Raw genomic sequence first — 22,395 nt, 5'->3', positions numbered from 1 at the left:
TGGAGGTAAAAGACCAATTAGGAAACTGTTCACAGGATGAGTGACAGATGACAAGGGCCTGGGCCAAGGGAGTAGCCATGGAGACTGTGGGGCAGAGTGGACAGAAAGCAGTGACAGGACAGCTGTGACAGAGAGAATGTCCACGGGACACGGTTCAAGTTGGATAGGAGGAGTTGGCCGAGGGAGAGGATATGAAAATGATTCTCTGGTGTCCAGCTTGCCCAGGGAGATATCGGAGGTGTCAGGAACCAAGCAGGGTATGCAAAAAGGGGAGCGGGTTTGCGAAAGATCGTTCAGTTTTCAATACCCGTGCTACATCTGCATTACAACTAAGATTTGGTAGGTAATTGGATCCAGAATTCAAGAGAGGACTAAGCTGAAGGTAGAATTTGTGAGCCATCAGCAGACAGATGGAAGCTGACCCCAGAGACTTGGTGAGAGGCCCCCAAGTGGGAGCACTCAGCCTGAAGGAGAGGCTGGGAGAGAGCTGAGGGGAGCACCAGGTAGAGGCTGAAAAGGACTAAGCCGAGAGGTAGGAAGGAGCACTGAGGCCAAGGGAGTGTGCAGAAGGGAGAGGCCCAGTGCATCAGATCTCAGAATTGAGTAAAATGAGGCCCAGCAGTGGCCAAGGCATTTGGCACTTGGGATCCGTGGGTGGCCTGAGCAGGTGCAGCTTTGGTGGAGTGTTGTGGCCACCAAACATTGCCAGAGAGGCCAGACAACGGCGGGCTGGAGGGTGATGAGAAGGGTGGCCCGAAGGAAGGGGGGAAGGGGGTGGAGGAGCACAGAATGGAGGACTGGTAAAGTTCACATTATTGGATTCTTGCACTCTGTATTACGTTCTTTTATGTCTTTCTACAGAGCCTCCCAGATGATCATTTTAACAACTTTCCCATGATCATAGATAACCTTTAATGAATACTTCCTATGAGACAAGTATCTATTCCAGCATCTAACTGTGGGCCTTGTAACAAGTTTATATGGTAGATGGTACCATTGTGGTCCATTTTAAAGATGAGAAAGGTGAGGCTTAGGGAGACAAACCAGCTTGCCTGAGGCTGCAGACCTGGGAGGGGCAGACCCAGAATACAAACTCAGGCTGTCCGAATCGTCCCTTTGTGCTTAAGTATCACACTGGGACCCACTGCCACCAGAAAACCTGACTTACTACCAATTCTCGTGGTATGACACATCTAGGTGGTCTCTGCTCTTTTGCTCTGCGTGTAGCTTTAGCTTTAAGTTTCTGCAAATATTCCTCCAGCCCCATCTTATTGCTCCTTGTGTGTGAAGCAGTTGAGTGATTAGCACACAGAACGCTGTGGGTGGGCTGATTTGCAAAGACAAATACTGGGCGTCCCCCAAAATAGGGAAAGAAAAGAGGCATTCGTCCAGGAAACCCACCTGGTTTTATCCTGAAATATAAATGCTTATCCCAAGGAACCTTAAAGGAAAACATTTAACTGATGATTGAAATGGTTTAACACAGAAAACCATGCTGAACACAGCAGCAGTCCCATCCAGCTTTCTAAAGTCATTTCAGAATATTTTTAGAGGCTTCATAAATACCTTGCCAAAAGAGATGAGAAACATGACACTTAGCAAGACAAAATTTAACCCACAAGAACTTGTGCAAGAGTTGATAGAGGTTCAAGAGCAGATTTTTTTTTTATTTGAATATAACCCACCAGAAAACAATGTCAGAACATGAAGTCTTCAGGATGATATTCTTAAATTGGTGTTTCCGCTATAAAAGCTTTGTGTCAAGCAACTTGAAGGGCTCTGGACTTCCCCAGCCTTTCGAAACCATCCTGTAGAGACCTCTTCCAGCTGACAGCCTTCAAACATGCCTCACTGAGACCTCAGTAGGAAGTACAGTTTGGCCCAGTATATACCTATGTGTGCGTTGTGTGCGCACACAAACACCCACCGGTACACACACCCAGACACATTTAACTGATACGAATTTGTCACAAAACAATAGTTATCTTCACCACGTGCAAGTGACTCAAGTATTTTCTTTCCTCTTCTATTTTATTTCTTAAACTTTCTGGTCCTAATACACAAAATTGTTTCATGAGGGCTTGAAGAGTTGCAACCAAGGGTTTAGAAACCCTATTATAAAGGATGTAAGTTCAACTACTCCAGCCAGAAGGCATGCACGAGGAAGAATCTACGGTTGGTATAATAGAAAATATATGAGCTTTGGAATTACACAGCCATGGGGTCCAATCGCACCTCTCCAATTTACAAGCTGTGTGCCTAGGCAAATTAGTTGTTAGTCTGACCTTCCGTTTCCTCTCCATAATCCTTTTGGACTTTGGCAGAAGACCCTTGTGAAAGCACCTAGCCCAGCAATGAGAAGCACTGAATTCATTCATTCATCCAACTAATATTTACTGAGCACCAGATGCTCTGCTAGGGCTGGGTGGACAGCAATTGACAAACCCAGCGACACCGCTGCTTTCATGGAGTTGACATTCTGGTTGGCAAGAGACAGAGACAATAGGCAAATAAACATAGAATATGTCAGGGATTAATAAGGGCTCTGTCAGTTTCCTATTGCTGCTGTAACAAGCTACCACTAACTTCGTAACTTAACACAGATGTATTATTTTACAGTTCTGGAGGTCAGAAGCCCAAAATCGGTCTCACTGGGCTAAAATCAAGGCAAGGCCAGGGCTGCATCTCTTTTGGAGGCTCTAGGAGAGAATCCGTCTCCTTGTCTTTTTGAGAGTCTAGAGGCTGCCCACACTCATTGGTTTCTGGCCCCCTTCCCTCTCCAAAGCAACCGTGAGTTGAACCTTTCTCACAGGTATCACTCTGACTCTCCATCTGTTGACACAACTTCTCTGACCCTGACCCTCCTGCTCTATTAAGGATCCACACGGTTACATTGGGTCCACCTGTATGATCCAGGATAATCTCCCCATCTCAAGATCCTTAACTTAATCACATTTGCAAAGTCCTTTCTGCCCTGGAAGGTAATATATTAAGGGTTGATAGCGCAAAGCTAAATAAATGTCATTATTTCCTTTTAGTATTTACAGCAGGGGAAATCAGCCTCATTCAGCACGGCTAGGGAACGAGAATGGCCAGAGGCAGTAGACTCCCGTCACCACACACTGAAAACTTCAGCACTCACAGACCCACTCTTCTCAGATTCAACCCATTACCTACACCTCCAAAGGGGTTGTGATTTGGGGCAATGTGGGATGTTTGGTCATCTGTCCCTCGAGCCTGGGATCCCTGAGCAAGTCATAGGTGCTGAGTGAGCCTAGGGGACAACCAGGGATCTGCATCCCCGGGGACTTTCATTGATCTTGCTCCACTGACAATTCTGTATAGTAATTTTCCTGAATTTGTCATCATTGCTTCATTTGTGAACTCTGGGCATTAAGTGGGCAGAAGAAACTTCAGTGAAAGTTGAAAAGTTAGACTTGTGGTGTGAGGATATGCCCAGAAACGTGGTAAAAGCAAAAGTTGAGAGCCTAAATGAGCTTCTCTGTGTTTGCAAGTTTGGGGCTGCCCCCAAGTCTCAGGTGTATGTACCCCACATGAGCATCAGAGCCTTCTGTTAATGGGTCTCTTCTCCTCCTACGTTCCTGCAGGCCCCTGAACTTAGGGCCTGGAGAGTCACTTAGCCTGTTACAACTACATTGCTGGTGGTATGTTGTTCACATGACTGAAGAAGCATGGAAAGTTCTACATGTCTGTGCTGGCCACTGCTCTGGTTTCATTTGTAATCTTGGTGCATTTGTTTTTGTTTTTGTCTTTTTCAGGGAAAACTGGATGCGTTGTGGGTCTTACTAAGGAAAGGATATGATCGTGTGTCTGTGATGCGTCCACAGCCAGGAGACACGGTAGGATTCGTTAATGGTGTCACACACACATTGTTTTTCTCTCTCCCTCTGACTTCGTTGAACTAGAATAACTCCAGATATATCCAGCTGTTATTTTATTTTGTGAGAAATCAGATAGTAATTTTAAAAATTCTAGTTTCTATAAGACCTCGAGTGTTGACCTGTTTTTTCTAGAAAGGATCTTGACAGAAATAAGTTGAGTTAAACTTCCTAGGACTTGAGCTTCTTAATTTATGGGTACAGTGAGTGAAAGAGGCCTAGGCTGTGCCAGGAGAGAGGCCTGCTACTCCCCAGCAGCCATGGCCAGTGATGACCAGTGATGACCAACAAGATGCCAGAGCCACAAGATGGGGTGAGGAAATGGGGGCCACAGAAAACTCCCACCATCTTCCAGCAGATATTGGACCCACTTGTTTAAGACCTCAGGAGGGCCTTCTGCCCTGGTGAGGATTTGCCCCAAAATGGTCAGGGCCAAGCTTGGAATGTCTCCAACTAAGAGGACGAAGAAAGGGAAGAGCCAGCAGAGACCCTTAGAAACCATCTGGCTCATCTTCGTTGTATCAATGAGAAAATGGAGGACAAGAGAAGCTGAGTAACTTGTTCTGTTCACATAGTAACAATGCTCGAAACAACTCCAGTTCTGCCGAAATCACACTATTGCTCTGTCTTCTTGTAAGAACTTGTCTCTCGTCCCTAGATTTTATAACAAAGCTTGGGACCAACTTCTCCCTCAACTATCAGCAAACTACATCTTCCATCCGCTACTCTGGGATCAGACACATTAACCCAAAAGCAAATAAAGGTGTCTGACTTGGAACTCCTTTCAGATTAGGTAAAGAACTTCCTTCTTGGTGGGAAAACTCCAGGCAAGTTACTTAACCTCTCTGAACTTCATCTTTATAAAGTAGATGATACTTTGGCTGGTTGGAGAAGGTATTGTTTGTAAAGAATTTGGTCCAGTGGTGAACACATAGTATGCTCAACCAATGGCAAATAGAATTGTGATTATTTACTTTGTGTTTTTCTACTATCTGCAAAGGGCTGATGCAGAAATTCAAAGCATATTGCAATTGATGTGTATCAGGTGCACCCACTTGTTTACCCTGCTCACTCTTTGACACGGCACAACTCATAAAATGCAAGAGCACAGCCTATTAGGCCCCTCTTCCTATGCACCTGGTGACAATGGGTGGTTTGTGGCTGAAGGGGTTTGGTCTAAAGTTTCATAGCAGGGACAATTAGCTGTTCCTGGTTGTGGCAGGGACAGCAGGCAAGTATGATGTGAAAGAAACCAGGTCATATAAATGCGGAGCTGACTTGGCTCTCGTGGCACATGGAATTCGTAGTTTAGCTGTGAAAGTCCGTAAGAACACACTGTGATGGCAAATGCTAAAGTACAAACTCTACAGTTAACAGAAATGAGCCTAGGCCATAAACTTTGTAAACTCAGGGTGGTATTTGGCCTTATTAATTATACATCTGTTTTCCATGGAAAATGAAGTTTTTTTAGCATGCATGAGACTCAGCTAACAGATTAAGAAAAAAAACAGTAAGATACCTAAACTCAGTTTCAGCAGTACTATTTTTTGTGACAGAATATGCTGGTCTTGACAAGCCCGTTTTCTGCAGAGCACCTGAGAAACATCTCTGCTAAGATTTATTAACGTTCCCTCCCCCACTGACCAGTTTGGCAGAAACAAATTCATAAGCTGAGTCAACCTGAGAAGTCGTAGGCGATAGTGTCATGGATAAGATACAAGAACCAACACTGCTTGTCATGAAAAGGCCAAAGGGATAAATCCAACAACCATGGAATGCAAACTGATGGAATGTCCTCTAATGAATCACACCTAGACTGAATCTCCTAGTTGCGAATTTTGAATGGAAGTTTGCATTAACATTTGAAGATGTGCTCTACTCTTCTGAGAAACACAGTACCGCCTTAAAGTTTCATTCTCCGATCACACAATATAATAGATTGGAAGTACAGAAGGTCTAAGAGTTAGGATACATTTGACCATATTCTCAGAGATGTCCCAAATGGATTATTGTCCCGCCTACTTTAAATGGGCTTCCTTTATAGAAATCCTGATAAAATTTTAAGACACATGGGAGAAACAGATGCCAAGAATTGTGTCCTTATAGTCATGACCATGGCCCCAGACATCTTGATGTACACGTGGATTACATGAGAAAGGCCAGAGAATAGGTAGGAAGGGCACTTCACAGCTGCCTTGTGGCAACTCAGGAAAGAGTTCCAGGGGAGGGAGGACATGTTTGTCTACATGCTTATTCCTTTTTGTTTTTGCATAACTTCAGGAGACTCGCTACAGATCTTCACTTACCCGGTGATGACTCTGTCAGAATTCCTTAGCACTGATTTATGGGGCTGACCACATTTTCCATAAACTCAAAATGACTACATCCAGGCATGTGCTCGTGAACAAGAGTCACAGGTTCTGGATTTTTCCTTTAAAACAAAAACAAAAACAAAAATCACCTAATTACATTCTCCGTCACATTCTGAATTGTTTCAAACACATGTTGACCTCACAGAAACCTGGCGGTTCTTCCTTCTCCGTTCCTGTCTGCCCCATCCTCCCCACAGTTAACCCACCGCAGCCCTGCAGATGCAGACAGGGGCCCACCAACAGAGCCTTTGAGGCTGCCTGCCCAAAGGGCTGAGTGCCTCCAGCCTCCACCGTAGAGTTGAGGAGCCTGCAGAGGCCCAAGCCCAGAGCCACACCCTTCCCTGGGACTGGCGCCCACCACCTCAGAGCTGTCCAAGCCCCAGGTCAGGGAAACCATGAATGGGACCACAGCAGGAGACAAGAGCTTCCAGTCTGCCACCACCCCGGGGTGGGCTCACAGTCCTATTGTTCCTTGGTACCAACCAGGAAAGCCCTGGGCCAATATATAAGAGAAAGTGCCAGAAGAAACCACTTAAGTAGCAAACCAGCAACACATCTGATCCTAAAATATAAAAGAGTTCACTAAGCATATGATACCCTTTGCTGAAACCATCCCCCTGCCTCCAATATATAGCTATGCTCCGCTTTTTCTAAAACACGTATCTCAGTGTGACATTCTGAGGCTTCAGACTTGCAAAGACCGGGAAAAAGCCCCCCAGAATAGCTTGATTTAGAAAGAACCCCCTAATTTTAAATGCAGGGATATATGGGAACTTCAGAGATCAGGGTTCATGGAATCCAGTGGTTTTTAATCTGGTTGCACATTGTGATCACCTGGGGAGGTTTAAAACACGGGGGGTAGGGGGGCATCTGGTGGCTCAGTTGATTGAGTGTCCAACTCTTGGTTTGGGCTCAGGACATGATCTCAGGGTGGTGGGATCGAGCCCTGCAGCAGGCTCCATGCTCAGTGGGGAATTTGCTGAAGATTCTCTCCCTCCCTCTCCCTGTCCCTCTCCCTGCCCGCACTCACTCTCTCTCTGTGCAAAATAAATAAATAAATCTTAAAAAAACAAAAACAGGGGCGCCTGGGTGGCTCAGTCGTTAAGCGTCTGCCTTCGGCTCAGGTCATGATCCCAGGGTCCTGGGATCGAGCCCCATATCGGGCTCTCTGCTCAGCGGGAAGCCTGCTTCTCCCTCTCCCACTCCCCCTGCTTATGTTCGCCCTCTCACTGTGTCTCTCTCTGTCAAATAAATAAATAAAAATCTTTATAAAAAAAAAAACAAAAAAACAAAAACAAAAACAAAAACACTGACCCCGGGATCCCACCCCAAAGGTTCTATTTCATTCATCTGGGATGAGGTCTGGACATTGGGATTTTAGAAGCTCCCCAAGTGGTTCTAACAGCAACCAGGGTTAAGAATCGGTGATCTGGTCCAATTCCCTATTTTTCATCCAAGGCAGCATCTTCTCTTTCCTTCTCCATCAATTTGATGGCAACTCTCCACACTCCTTCAGAACCCTACGTCTGTGTCTCGAAGGCATAAGGGAAATGGATGATTACTATCTCCCCGGGCTTTCACCAGGCCCTTTCCTACCAGGAAGATTAATATCGCTTCAGGCTGCTTACTGTTACTGCTTAGGGAAAAAGGATGGAAAAGAGGAACTATAACTCTGCCTCATATAGTTTTTCTCTGGATGGAATTCAGTCCATATATTGACCAGTCTAACGCCTCCCCAGTTGTTTTTACCTCCTCTTGGGCCATCCCCCTTCACGTGCTCTGGGAGGGACCCACTAGAATTGGATGTCTTCTTTGTTTTTAGCTCTTCTGTTTCTCCCAGATCTGACATCAGGAGGCCGGTACATTCCATTACTATCAGCAAGAACAAAAAACTCAGAGGCACAGTCTGAGCTTGTTTTGCAAGGCCGGGCCTCCTTGCCATCAGAAAAGCCCCAGGAAACACACACGTAAATGTACATAAACAATGTTTGGAACTTATCTGAAGCTCAGCCCCAGAGGTTGTGAAATCCTCTCCTAGAGCCCCGGCCCCTGGCTGCTGTCTGTGCAGCTGTTTTCAATAAGGGAGCAAGGCAGGTCACATGGGCACCGAGTCACCCTACTGTGGCCGAGGCCAGAGTGAGCCGGGCAGGTTAGCTCAGAGCGCAGAGAGCGTGCTCAGCCCCGTCCTTCGAAAGCAGATGAGCTGCCGGTAACGAAAGCAACTCAGAGAATATGTCTGGGCTCTGCCTCTTTCTCTCTGTTCTCCACTGTCCACATTCCCTCTATTACCTCTTTCTTCTTCCCTCTTTAACTGGGCTGCCTTCCCTCAAACATTCTTTGATCAAACATCTATTATACTCCCACTAAGAACCCATCACGGGGCCGGGCAGTAGGGATACCGATTAGAATAGGACTGAATTTTGGCTTCGCGGAATTGAGTGTAGGACTTGGAAGAGAAGAGAGGGTCAGGCATTGTATTGACCGCAGATGGTTATGGAAGCACAAACCCATTCACAGTCATTTGGGAAATGACGATGATCTCTATTTACAGAGCAGCAACTGAGGCTTAGTGTAGGTTATTAACTTTGCCAAGGGCACACTGCTGGTAGTGTTACAGGATTTTTATTTCCCAAGTGCCCATGGTTCTTGGTCCCGCCACTTCAAAGAATGAAGAGGTAGACCAGAGGAAGAGCGGTGGGCAGCAAAGCACGTTTATCGAGCGATAGTGCAAAGCTCCCGGAAAGGGTGGGGACCCAAGAGGGTTGCTGTTTTGGCGTTCAAATCTAGGGGTTTTTTTATAAGCTTTTTTACAGAACTATCTTGAGCAAGCTGAGTGGGGGCCCCCTGTGGCTTGGCTGCTAAGGTGTGCCAATCAGGGCTTTGATCATGCACCTGCCTACCTACTGGGTTATTGTTCACGTGTTGATGGTCTTCTGGGCTCACATGTGGAGACGAACTGCCTCACCTGTGACAGTGACCGATGTTTTATGGTTAATTGTTCTGTCTCAGGATGTCTTGCAGAAGTCAGTTCTGCAGAAGCTGCCAGACAGGATGCTCCTGTGGTCTTGTCTAAGCTGTAAAACAGGATGCTAGTATGGTTTCGTCTTAGCATCCCGGCCCCCTGTTATCTTGTTGGGGACCCTGGCCCTGACTACCCAAGTGTCCAGCTAACTCCTAACAGCAAGGGGCAGATCAGGGCCTTGAATCCAGGACTATCAGATACTAAGGACTCTTCAAGTCCTTTGTGCACTCAGCAGATACTTGCCGAGCATCTTCTGTGAGATGAGCTCTGTGTTTGTGCTGGCTGCTCCGGATTAATAAGCAGTGTCCTCGCCCTTGAAGAGCAGGGACAAACAGGCAAGTGTCCAAACATCACCCGCGTGAAAGGCTGTGTGAGGGAGCGGAGCACATGAGGTGTGGGGGACACGCCCAGAACGGGCATTTCACCAGACGGGAGTAGAAACCAGCTTCTAGGAGTGACATTTAAGCTGAGAGCAGAAGGAGAGTTGAGAAGGGAGGACATCCTAGAGAGAAGGAAGCTGGAGCAAGGACCCCAGGGTGGGCCTCGGCTCCTTCCAGGAGACACAAGGAGTGGGGTACAGTGGAGGACAGAATGTGGGGCAGTGAGAGGAGACCCCGTGGGCTGTTGGTCGTGGGAGCCCACTCCGAGGACAGTGGAGAGCAGCAGCAAGTGTTTTAAGCAGGGGTGAGATCCGCCCTGCACTTTAGAGCAGTCCCACCGGCTGCAGCGCAGAGGTGGTGGCAGCGAGAGGGGGTGAGCAGAAGCAGCGGCAGGCCAGGGGGAGAGTCTGGGTCCCAGAGGTGCTGAGGAAACACAGCGACTGGACTTGGTAACTGACTGGGTGGGGAGGCTGAGGGACCTCCAGAGTCTGGTGTGAGCCGGCAGCAACGCCACCAGGATGAGGGCAGGAAGAGGAGAGCTTTGCAAGGGAAGACGAGGACTGAGCCTCAGAACTGGCATGCTCGAGGCACTGGGGGGCATCCAGGCAGAGCCGGCCAGGCACGGGCCAGGGACGTGCTCCCTCTCGGGGGCGTGCACCTGCCGGGTCCTGAGAGGGAGCGCCTCCCTAGAGCCTGTGCCCGAGACGCCCCACCAGCCGCGTGCCAGTCCCGGCCTGGGTCCGAGGCAGCTCTGCTTAGTGAGAGTTCTGAGCTGGAGGCAAAGACTGGGGAGTCGTCAGCATGGCAGTTTGTGCCTAATGTGAATAGATGAGGAACCAGGGAGCCTGTGTAGACAGACAAGAGAAATAGGTTAAGCAGTGAATGCCGAGGGTCATGTCCTTCAAGTCATGGTGGGGAAAGAAAAAGGAAACAAGAAGGAAACTAAGAAAGACCAGCCAGAGAAAGAAAAGGTGCAACAGGAGAGGCTGGGGTCACGGAAACGGAGAGAGGAAGACACATCACTGAGGAGCGTGGAGTCGACAATGTCAAGTGGTAGAAAATTCGGATGCACGCTGGCAGCAGCCGTCTAATTAGATTAGCACGAAGAAGGTTATGGTGACCTTGGTGACCTTGGTGACCTAGGTTGAGAGGAATGATGGGGGCAGGAGGGAAGCTTCGTGGAAGATGGGAGGGGAGAGCTGAAACAGCGGCTGTGGGAGCACTGGGGTTGAAACCGTGCGGGCTAGCGGTGGCCCCCATCATTTGAAAACAGAAAGCAACTAATTTCCTCCCAAGCACTGCTTTCGATACACTTTGGAAAACATTGCTCAGTCCAGTGGCTTCTCCCAGGGCGATCATCCTCTGCAACATTCTTGTCACCATTTCTCGCGCTCACCAAAAATGTGTTAATTAATAATGTGCTTAGTTAATAGAGTTTTTGCCCTTATCTATAATTTCTTATCTTTTCTTTATTCAGTTGTGATCATACTGTATGTGATTTAGTATTGAATTCTTTCATTTAATTTAGTCATATAAGCAGAAGGGGGGAACAATTTTTTAAATCACTTTGGTTCCTAGGCAATTAAGATAATTAAAAATCGCTGTTTTATGTGCGCTGATAAGACATTCCTTCCCGCATATTGGCAATTTTAAAGCAGATGCGTGTCTGTGTAAAGAAATAAACATTCCCGGGTGCCTGGGTGGCTCAGATGGTTAAGCATCCGCCTTCGGCTCAGGTCATGATCCCGGGGTCTTGGGATCGAGCCCTGCATTGGGCTCCCTGCTCAGCGGGGAGTCTGCTTCTCCCTCTGCCTCTGTCTCTCCACTGACTGGGCCAGCCAGGCGCTGATCCTGCGGTTCCTACCAGTCATTTCCCTTCAAAGAGAAGCCTCTTGCATTTGAAACTCCTAACTTCAGTTTTCCTCTGAAGTTGCTTCATTGTGTCTCTAGTAAACTCCTCTGTTCTGACAACACTGATTGTTGAAAATAAAATGAACAGAGCAAACCCAAGAGCTGGAAATGTCTACCCCATTCGCTAAGCATGATCCTCGTCAACAAACGGCTACTGGGGCACCATGCCTCTGTGGAAAAGGCAGACAAGCATGAGACGTGGTCTTGACATCAGACAATGGACAGACTGGTTCAGGAGATGGAACAGATGGCCGTCAAGGTCTCTCCCTGGGCAGAGAGAGCTGAAGGGACTGACAGCAACAGAGAAAAGGCCATCACTGGCAGCCTGAGGGGACAGGAGGCCTCCGCAGGGACAGGTAGGACTTGCCCTGGGCGGTGGAGGCAAGCTGGGACTTAGTCAAGCAGCCAGGGTGTGGAAGGGCTGAGGTAGCAGGTGTCCAAAACCAGGATGCAGCCCATTAAGTGCCTGTGGCCAACAACAATGAGAACACATCCCAGGCTGGAGAGGAGGGAGTATGCGGCCCCCCACCCTCCCGCCCAAGGCTGCAAGGTGCACATGAATGAGATTTCACCACCTTGATGGTCAGACTAAAAAGTACGGACCTAATTCTATAACCATTGCGAGCTATCTTTATCTGGGATAAATGTTATTGTGCCAAAGTATATTGTATTTTAAGGAATTTTATCTCATACAAGTTTGACTAGATATTAATAGTGTTTTTAATTTATATGTACAATTGGGCCACAGATGTCTTGTCTTAGAGAGCAGCCAGATGACAGTTGTCCTACCAAAGCTCAGGAACAATGGGTCTAATATGTTGGGAACCAGTTAACAGGCTGTTGCACTGACCCATGCATGGATCAGGAGGCTTGAATTTAAATGGTGGCACAGGGAAGGGGAAGACAGAGATGGCTCTATCTGAAACTGGCTGCAGCATTGTGTGGAGAAAGAGATCAAGGGTTTTAGCATCGACAGACCCAAGTTAAATCCCAGTGCTACCTTGTGGCTTCAGTTAAGTTTCTCAGCCTTCCCTTTCCTCGAGCACAAAAGTGATCTAATAATCCCTACTTCTTTAGGTGTTGTCAGGATTCAATAAAATGGCAAATGTGAATAATTCAAGGACATGGGAGTTCATTTTCTTCCCTTCCTTCCCCCAGAAATTTGCAATCGATTTCAGGGAAGTTTGTTACATCTCAGCAAGAATAAAAACTTCTCCGAATTAGTCTCTTATGTTTAAATTAGGATTGACCAGGGGCGCCTGGGTGGCTCAGTCGTTAAGCGTCTGCCTTTGGCTCAGGTCATGATCCCAGAGTCCTGGGATGGAGCCCCACATCGGGTTCCCTGCTTTGCGGGGAGTCTGCTTCTCCCTCTCCCATTCCGCCTGCTTGTGTTCCCTCTCTCGCTGTGTCTCTGTCAAAAAATAAATAAAAAATCTTTTTAAATAAATAAATAAATAAATAAATTAGCATTGACTTAAGAGAACTAAGTAATCTACAAATCGAAGTCTTTTTGTGAAGGTCAATCTTTTCTTGCCCAGTAAACAGTAATTTTATATAGGCTTTTTACATTGAGGATCTTCAAAATTTCATCCATATCTAACACCAGCCTGGAAGTGCCCAGCAAATCTGGAGAGAAAGTCCAATTTGCTGGCCACTGACTCCTGACCTTTTTAACCTTTTGTAAGAGTAGATCATTTAAGAAAAAGAAAAGAAAAGCAAATTATAGGAAATGTTCCTAGAGGGTGTGATTTATTTTGGCGGAGTACCTTCCTTGGATATTTGAATTCTCAGTAGTATTTATTCAGTTCTCACCCTTGGAAATCTTTCCTTCACTGTCTCATTGGAGAGGGACATGAGTACTTAGAATTCTTGGCTTACTTTCCTGAATTTAAAAGAGAAAAAGTTCAAGACACTCTATGTCCCCAGCAAAAACCAAACTGTACCCAAAACATGCAAAGTTGACTGTTTTCAGAGAGAAGTCAAACCCAAAGTTGATGCTGCAAAATATACCATCCTGAGATTTTTTTTTTTTTTTTTGGCACCAACTTCCTTCCCCACAGTCGGAGGTCTCTCTCAATAAATGGCTGTGCAAGCAGCTGATGTGGTTAAGGGCTCTCCCCTCCTTCCACTCCCTCTACCTCTCTCTTCCAGTCCCCCACAGTTTAACCCCCCTTTCTCCACATGTGTACACACTCACACACCCATCGTCGTTGTCATCATCATCATTTTATAGTTTCTCTTAGGACTTTCACATTTGAATTGTTTCATTTCCCAAACAGCTGCAGCAACAGAATGTCAAGTCCTGGTATCAAGTTGCAAATAGCAAACAGAGAAGTAAATACTAGAGGCTGAACAAGACAGGGCTGGCTGATAAAGACACCTCTGTTCAAATTCCCTGACCTCATTTTTTCCTCCCAAACAGAATCAGGATTAAGCGAGGCAGGGCTTGGTTCTAGAGTCAGAACTGCACCAAAGTACATAACATTTTAGGAAGTTTGCTACTTTGTTCAAACACGATGTTTATGTCTAGCCACTCGGCTGCCACCAGCCTGTCCCTCCAGCTGAGGACATTGGGAAAGATCATCTCCAGGGACAGTCTGCGACTCCAAGATAGGCCTCGGTTGAGAATCCTCCTAACCCCAGCTGGTGGGGAGTTGTGCTCTGGCCAGAAGTGTGGGTTGAATCATAGGTGGCAAAAGCTGACCTAGGAGATAGCCTTCCAGAATTCACGGTGTGAGGAGGAGCCAGCCTCTTGTAGGACATCCAGCACTCCCAGATACGTTTTCTTATTTTCTCCCTAGCACCACCTTACTTTCTCTCCTTTTTGCATCTTGGGAAGATGAGGCTGGGATAATTAGGCCCCTGCTCTGTTCAAGGTCACAAAGAGAATTAGTGGACATGTCAAGACGAGACCCCACCAGCCCTACACTGCCTGGCCGCCCTTCCATCCCCCACCCAGGCTGGGAGAGGAGGGTGGGGATCGTGAATGGGCTTGGCCTCTTGAAGAGAACATAGGACAAGATCCAACCTGGAAAGCAGAGCAAGTCCCTGTCACCCAACCACCTCCCTTTCTGTCCTCCTCCCTCTCCCACCCCCCAACACCTTTCCATTTGTATCCTGCTCAAGGTGACATAACCACTAATGTCCTCCCACACTGGCCCACTCTCCTGCACAGTGTGCTGTGCTCCCAAAGTGTTTCATGCTCTTTGCCCTTCCTGATTCTACCTCTCCCTGCCTCCCCTTAGCCACCAACATGGTGCGCAGGCCAGAGTGCACCCACTCAGTCCGCTATCGAGCCTGGAGCTCTTCTCTATAGCAGGCACGAAGCTGTACCACAGGGATTTAGCACGAATGAGGCGGGGTCCCTGCCCCTGTGGGGTGTACCTCAGAGTAGTCAGGAAAGCACTGAGCTGTACTTGAGGTGATATGTGGTATGGAAGGGGGAGTTTGGGATTCCATGGGAGCATAGAGCAAGGAGCTGTAACCCAGACTAGAGGCTCAGGGAAGACTTGCAAAAGCAGAGACCATTTGACTGAGCTCTTCTGATGAAGTAAGGGATGAGCCCTTCTGGTTGGGAGGAACAGCATGTGTGAAGCCTCAGGTAGGAGGGGAACAGAAAGAGGACACCCAGGCTGACCTTGGAGAGAGGAGGGGGAAGCAGTCTCACCCACATCCTGGCTCTGGCTTCTCCACCCTTTTGTCTGCTCCCATCTTTTGGGTACTCAGCACTCAGCTGCAGCCCCATTTTCTCCAAGACCCTCCACCAGTCCCAGCTCATTGTCTGGCCCCTCCTTCCGCTGTGCTCACAGCGACTGCCAGGAAGTTCAGCACCTTTTTAGCTTAAAGTCAATACTGACTTTCCTTCCTGAATAAGCTGTGATTTTAGGAAAGAAACCATAGCGCTTTTTTTTTTTTTCTTTTTCTCTCATAGCACTGAGGACGTGCCTCAGTTTGCCTTCTTGTCCCAGGAATTGTCACTCTCTGCAACCCCCAGGTGATCACAGCTGTTTGTAAACTTTTATGATGTTCCCTTTGTAGGCACCTGCTTTTGCATTTTCCTAGTGGGCAAAGATGTCTCCATAAACCCTCTGCCTTTTAATGAAGAGAGAGTGTTCATACTGTCTTCTAGGAGCATCTTCCAGTAAAATGAGGCTTAATAAGGGTCATTAAAACATTAGATTTTCATTACAATTGCATTCATACTTTTTGTCACCACCACTTATTAATAACTTTGACTTTTTAAAAACAGCTTAGGAGAAAAACAACTCTCTGACTTTACTAGTCTCACTTTACAAATCCATTCTTATGATACTCGCCTTAACATTTTTTCTTTTTGGCTAATACTACTGAGAGCAAAGTCGTGTTCTGAACCCACGACGCTCGCCGAGTTAGCTCCGGGGACACTCACTCCTCTAGCATTCAGCACCTCTCTGCCTTCTTGTGCTTCCTCCCAACATCTGGATTGGGTTGCCCCATTGAAGAGCGTGGCCTCAGAGGCTGATGCCTAGGCTTTGGCCGCAGTCACGGGCATACTGACTTTTCAAGGCCTCTGACTGGAATACAAGCTCGAAACGGGAGTGAATCTTGAGTAAGCTTTTCCGCATTCTCTACCACTCACTGAAGGTGATGTGTGATGGCAAATTCCTAAATGTCACAGAGTCTGGAAAAGTGTACATCATAACAGGTATCCATTCACCTTTAGTGGTACAACTAATAAAAGTGAGCCCACTGAAAATTCCACTGTGGGATCATCCGTGTTGCTGCACAAGACAGTATACCACTTCTTTCTCTTTCTAGCAGGGAAAGTAGTCCTGCTTAAGAAAGGTGGAGTTTCCTTGACATGGAAGTAGAGAGAAATAGAAAGGAGACTGAGTGTCTTGTCCTTTGGTGGTGGGAGCAAGCTGACCAGAGTCCCTGAAGCCATTGCCTTGATGACCCCACCATATCTGTGGATCTAGGGGTGCTATGTGGTTCTCCAAAGATAGCCAAGGCATCTGCAGAACTGAGGCCACCTTCTGTGCTTGTAAACAGTAAGCACCCCTCTAAATGAAGAATAATTCCACGAGAGCTCGCCATAGCCCATGGTCCCCACTGCCCCCCATCAGCTGCACTAGGTTGTCCTACACCACATCCTCTGTTGGTGGCCTAACGTTGCAGATATGTTTGCTAATGGATCAAAACAGCATCTCTTGGCAAACTTGGACTTTATAGGTAATTAGCATCAAGCCAGCAACCCACATGTCCACAGTCTACACCAGGCCACTCGTGAGCAACATGGATGGAAGCTTCCAAAAGGTTTAAACTGCCCACGGGAAAATTCCAGTCTCATCCAACAGCACAGCTGTCCTTTCAGCTAGCTGTAGACTCTAATGCTGGACGGAGTATTCTGCCCCTCAGAGGATCATCCACGGCCATGTTTTGATGCCTATCCTTTATAAAATCCACCTAATGCACCTCCAAACAGTCCAAGACTATATAATAGACTTAGGTGTCAAAGGAGAACAATAATCTTTGGATAACTTTATTCTGTAATAATTTTCTTGCTCTCTCCAGCCCCTTCTTTGAGGACATGTTTAGTTCTAATCCATCTCCAAGCTGACTTCTTTTGTTTTTAATGGCAACACTTTGATTATTGAAATTCTCTAGCTTTGTAAACCATGGAACAAACTGTCCCTCCCTGAAGAAACACAGCTTCTCATAAATCTTCCCCAGAAAAACCAGGGTTAGAGGAGAGAAACATGACTTGATTTTAAATGAGTAATCTTCCCAACTGTCACTTCTAAAAGATAGATAAATGCAGAGATGATAGACAGACAGACAGATGCAGTTTCAACTATCGTTTTACATGCCTTTCATAGTCCATGGAGATGGGGGGGCCTGGGTGGCTCAGTCTGTTAAGCGTCTGCCTTCGGCTCAGGTCATGATCCTGGGATCGAGCCCCGCATCGGGCTCCCTGCTCGGCGAGAAGCCCACTTCTCCCTCTCCCACTCCCCCTGCTTGTGTTCCCTCTCTCGCTGTCTCTCTCTCTGTGTCAAATAAATAAATAAAATCTTAAAAAAAAAAAAAGTCCATGGAGATCAGAAGATAAAAAGTCACTCCATGACAGGAATTTAAAGTAGAGAATTTTCCTTCGGCTCTTCACAATCATGGAAGAGTAGACCAGGGCCTTCGTCCATGTGCAGAACAACACGAAGCAACCGGGTGGGATGACAAATGGAGTCCTACTTTTAAAAATTATTTGTAACCCCCCCGGCTTTTCATCCCCACAAGTAGCAAAAGATGTTTTTAGGTCGTAAATACCTCAAAGGCAGTCTGAAGCTATACTGTCCAGTGAGGCGCGTGTGGCTGCTAAGCGCTCGAAACGTGGCTGGTCAGAAAGGAAATGAAATGCAGCAAGTGTAAAATAAACTCCGGATTTTCAAAGACGTAGTGTGAAAAAAAAAAAAGAACACAAAATATCTTTTCAATAATTTTTATACTGATTACATGTTGAAACGATAACCTTCTGGACATACTGGGTTAAATAAGCTGTGTTAGTAAAATAAAGTGCACTTATTAAAATGCACTTCCCCTGTTTCTTTTCACTTTTCACACACGTGGCTACTAGAGAACTAAAAACTACCCGTGTGCTTTGCGTCCCGTTTCTACTGGACCGCACTGGTCTAGAGGACTGGCCTGGAAGACCCTTGTGAGGAAGGGGATGACATGACTTCCTACAGGCCCTGAGGCCTCCAACCATTTGTATTTTGTGGACACAATGAGAATTTCAGAAATTATGGGCATCCGCCTGCCCTTCCTGGTTTTCTACTGGGTCAGCTGTGACTTTGCCTTTCTGGGCCAGTCCCTGTCCCGAACTTTGTGTGCTTAGCCAGAAGTCTTGCCTGCTCCACACCAGCTAGTCAGGGTTTTGTCTGAAGCAACGACCTGCTTCTGGGTTGGGGTTTCATATGTAGAAGAGCAGCTCCCCACTATCATCCCAGAGAAGAAAGGGCTTGCAGCATTTAAAACTCTAAGTATGTGGACCTTTATGGGATTATCTTCTCTAGCTTTGAAAAATTCCTAGAAAGCAAATAGTTTCCCCATCTTACCCGAATGCAAACCGACTTGACCTGAGCAATAATGATCACTAGTACCGGCCAAGAGCCGTATAATTTGCAATTACTTTTAATGCATTTTTTCCGACTACCCTTCGATGTAGGTGTTCTCGTTCCCATTTTACAAATGAGGAAATTGTCTTTATAGAGGACTTAAGAACTTAGCCTCTACAACTGGTAACTGAGAAAACTAGCATTTATTCATTCCTCATGTATTTATTTGTCAGTCTAAGCCTTGGTAAACCAGGGGCCATGGTGCTTTCATGGCATTTACACTCAGGGATTCCCAGTATCCTAGTACTGTACCAAGAACTCAAATACAGTTGTCCCCCCCCCTTGTCCGGGGGGGATGTTACAAAACCCCCAATAGATGCTGAAACCCCAGAGAGTACTCCCTAAATATTCTATATATACCGTGCTTTTTCCTAAACTTACATCCTTATGATAAAGTTTAATTCATAAATTAGACACAATAAGAGACTGACAACAATAATAAAATAAAACAATTATAACAATATACTGTAATAAAACTTCTGTGAATGTGGTCTCTCTTCAAAACACCCTATCGTACCGTACTTACCCTTCTTGTGATGAAGGAAGGGGATAGAATGCCTGCGTGATGAGATGAAGGGACGTGAATGACAGAGGCGTAGTGAGTGTTAGGCTACTATTCGCCTTCTGACAATACGTCAGAAGGTCTGCTTTTGGAGCAGTGGTTGACCGGGGGCGGGGAACTGAGACCGTGGAAAACGAAACCCCAGATAAGGGGGTCTCCTGGAGGGTGGCAGGATAGACGGAAAATGGATATCTTGCCTGCATGGTCAGAAAAGCCCTGTCTTTGGAGATGTTGACATCGAAGGTGAGATCTGAATGACAAGAAGGAAGGGGCCACGTCAAGATCAGAGGACAAACAACTGGTGCCAAGCCTACAAGGTGAGAGCGGGTGTGGCACGTTGGAGAGAGTCAGACGCCAGTGCCGGTCAGGTGTCGTGGGAGGTGGATGGGCAGTGAGGCCAGAGAGGAATGCAGGGGCCATGACGGGCGGAGCGTGTAAGCCAGGAAAGGCATTTGGATTTCACTCTGGGTATATCATGAAGGACTCGCAGTGTGCAAGAGTAGCAGAGGAGGGGCGTGGTCTTATTCATATGCTACAAAGACTGCCCTTGATGCTGTGGGAAGAATCCATTGTAGGGAGGCTAGAAGGGAAGCCAGGAGATCAGTGAGGAGGTGGTGCCAATAGTCCTGGGTGAGAGGCAGTGTAGAAGACGGAGTGGAAGTGACCAGGAGTGGATGGATTCTGGAAGTATTATGGAGATCTGGCCCATAAAACTGGTCGATGGATGCCTAACCTTTCTTTTGACCCGATTGTCCGTGCAGCCCCCACCCCCAACCTCCTGCAATTCTCTTCCTAACACACTGTGCTCTGGGAAATCTAATCCCCGTTCACCCAGTGGTGGCCTCTCAATAATGCCTGAAAACAGAATGAAACTCCAGCCATTGTTTATCACCCCATTGTTTTTGCTATGTTAATTCATTGTCCTGCCTGGCGGTTAGGTTAGCCTCTTCACGGCTCTTGTCGACCTTTAGGAACACATCCATGATGAATAATGAGGCCCTGCTATACTCCAGAATCACTTCAGTGGAAATAAAAGCAAAGTGATTCTATTTTTTCTATCTCATTTCGGGGCTAGCAGGAGAATGAGTCACTTGCACACTCACTTGCCCTGCTACCATTGGGAGGCTGAAGAGCAGGAGAAAGTAATGTCGTGTATGCTAGTCACGAGCAAAGGTACCAGGCACCCTGGGGCACAGCACAGGGCAGGCACTCCTGAGTAGGGGACAGAGGGGAGAGGAAAGGGAAATCGTATTTAAGAACCAGGTGGTGTGTCATAAAGTGATTACTTGCTGCTGATAGTAAGACGGAGAGGAGCGAGATCACGGGTAGAGCGGGCAAGCCGGAGGCCCGGGTTGGTCCAAAAAGACTGCAGAGGAGAGGTATGACTTAAGCTTTTCCTTAAAGGATGCTCAGGCTTTGGCTAAACAAGGAAAAGCAGGAAGGATATGAGATCCAAAAGAGTTGTCCATCAGCAAAAGTTTACATGTGCATGCATATGTATATGTAAATCGTCTGGCCAGTGAAAACATTTTCTTGGCATGTACATTGAGCTTTCATTAATACCCAAGGGCAATAAATGCTCTCAGTGGTGAGGAATGAAAACTCGCCCTTCTTCACCTACCAACACAGCCAGTCTCTTCCCAGGAAAACAGGGGGCTCGACCGAGGTAGCAGGTGTTTGGCACATCTGCGTACCCTCCACAGCCTCCCATTCAGATGAGAGGGGAGTTTTTATTCCTTCATAACAATGAACTTCACTCCCTCTGAAACCTTCACTGGTTCCCACTGCCTGCCCACGCAGGGTGTGTTTTGCTGAATGCTGACTGCTCATAGGAACAAATAAATTTGGAAAATGTTACACTTAACAATGTTAAACAGGGTTTTTGTCCTCTGTAGGACTTCAAAGATGCTTTAATAAACCAGTGTTCATTATTATCATGCAGGATTTCTCAAGCTTATGAATGCCTGATCTTTTTTTTTTTTAATTTTTTATTTAAATTCAAGTTAGTTAACTGATCTGTTTTTATAGCGCATCGTTTGGGACTAGCGTCCTATAGAAGGCACTCTGGGAAATGCTGGGCTTATCAGCATTTCCTCCATCACCCTCCACGTTCAGTCAGACCCTGCCTGCTTCTCCACAAGTCCTGACAAAGCAGACTGCCCTCTGAGGCACTGTTTCAGTTGACATGCCTTATGTATCCCTATCTCTAGAGCTTCGCTGATGCTGTGTGCTGGCCCACATTATCCTGGCCCGTCTTCTCCTCTGCTTGTAACTCAACCCAAGTCTTAGCTTCTCCAGAAAGCTTTGCTGGTTCCTTCTAGGACTTGGAGCTGCCTCCTGCCTGCCTGTAAACCATCATCACATTGCTTCATGTCCCACTCATCTAGCATTTCATAACTGGTTTCTCCCCTTTCTATCTCTAGTACCTGGCACATGCTAGATATTAAAGAAGAGGAGAAGCAGGAAGGAGCTAGAGGAAGAGGAGAAGCACAAGGAAAGAGGTCAGGGAGGAGGAGGATGGGAAGAAGGAGGGAGAAGAGCAGAGAAGAGCACAGAGGTGACAAAGAGAAAGAGAATTCCATAGGATCTTAGACATGGCACTTCCAGTGAGTGCAGGTGGGAGGGACTACTTCGGGGAAAAGAAGATCCATAAAGTTCTCCTTCTATGACCCAAGGGAGTGGATCTGGCCCCCGGCCCTCTTTGCTGAAGGCCAGGACCCACCTGTAGGTCATCAGCTCTAACCGGAGGTGCCATAACTGAGAATGGTGTCCATGGTGGTCTCTTAACCAACCTGTGTTCTAGAATAATAATTATTATTATTATGTATATAATTGCATGATTAAGAAAACAGCGTATATATCCTTTTCTTTGTTGTTTCTGTAAACATCATACAGTATACAGTACACTAAATATACTAAATATTCAACCAAATAGATAGCCTTCAAAGTAAAAATTACATAATCCTGAAGCTATTGCTTCTACTACAGCCAGTGCCTTCCTTTCACGCAGGAGAGCCTAAAACCCACAGAGCAGCTTGAGCTGGGGCTTAACCACTGAATTTATAGCCCAGCACACTCACTACCTAGACTGTTTTAAGCTC

General features: G+C 46.7%; 2 protein-coding genes across 12 annotated transcripts in view; one reads left to right on the top strand and one right to left on the bottom strand.

Moving 5' to 3' along the window:
- LOC118533304 (uncharacterized) overlaps positions 1 to 22,395 on the bottom strand; it is a 187,285-nt gene that overhangs the window by 87,934 nt on the left and 76,956 nt on the right. For 9 of the 11 annotated variants that reach the window (XR_013441751.1, XR_013441753.1, XR_013441757.1 and 6 more), the window contains exon 4: positions 6,206 to 6,330. The exons of the other annotated variants lie outside the window; for them this stretch is intronic. The gene's annotated coding sequence lies outside the window, so the exon portion shown is untranslated. The remainder of the gene's footprint in view (positions 1 to 6,205; positions 6,331 to 22,395) is intronic. 11 annotated transcript variants of the gene reach the window in all.
- Positions 1 to 22,395, top strand: part of ANTXR1 (ANTXR cell adhesion molecule 1) — a 223,709-nt gene that overhangs the window by 168,991 nt on the left and 32,323 nt on the right. Inside the window, exon 17 of the mRNA XM_078056455.1 lies at positions 3,780 to 3,860. Coding sequence (XP_077912581.1) covers positions 3,780 to 3,860 — 81 coding nt within the window. The remainder of the gene's footprint in view (positions 1 to 3,779; positions 3,861 to 22,395) is intronic.

Source organism: Halichoerus grypus, chromosome 10, assembly GCF_964656455.1.
Source record: "Halichoerus grypus chromosome 10, mHalGry1.hap1.1, whole genome shotgun sequence".
In the NCBI taxonomy this organism is placed as follows: Eukaryota; Metazoa; Chordata; class Mammalia; order Carnivora; family Phocidae; genus Halichoerus; species Halichoerus grypus.
This window is presented reverse-complemented; position numbering and strand designations above follow the sequence as displayed.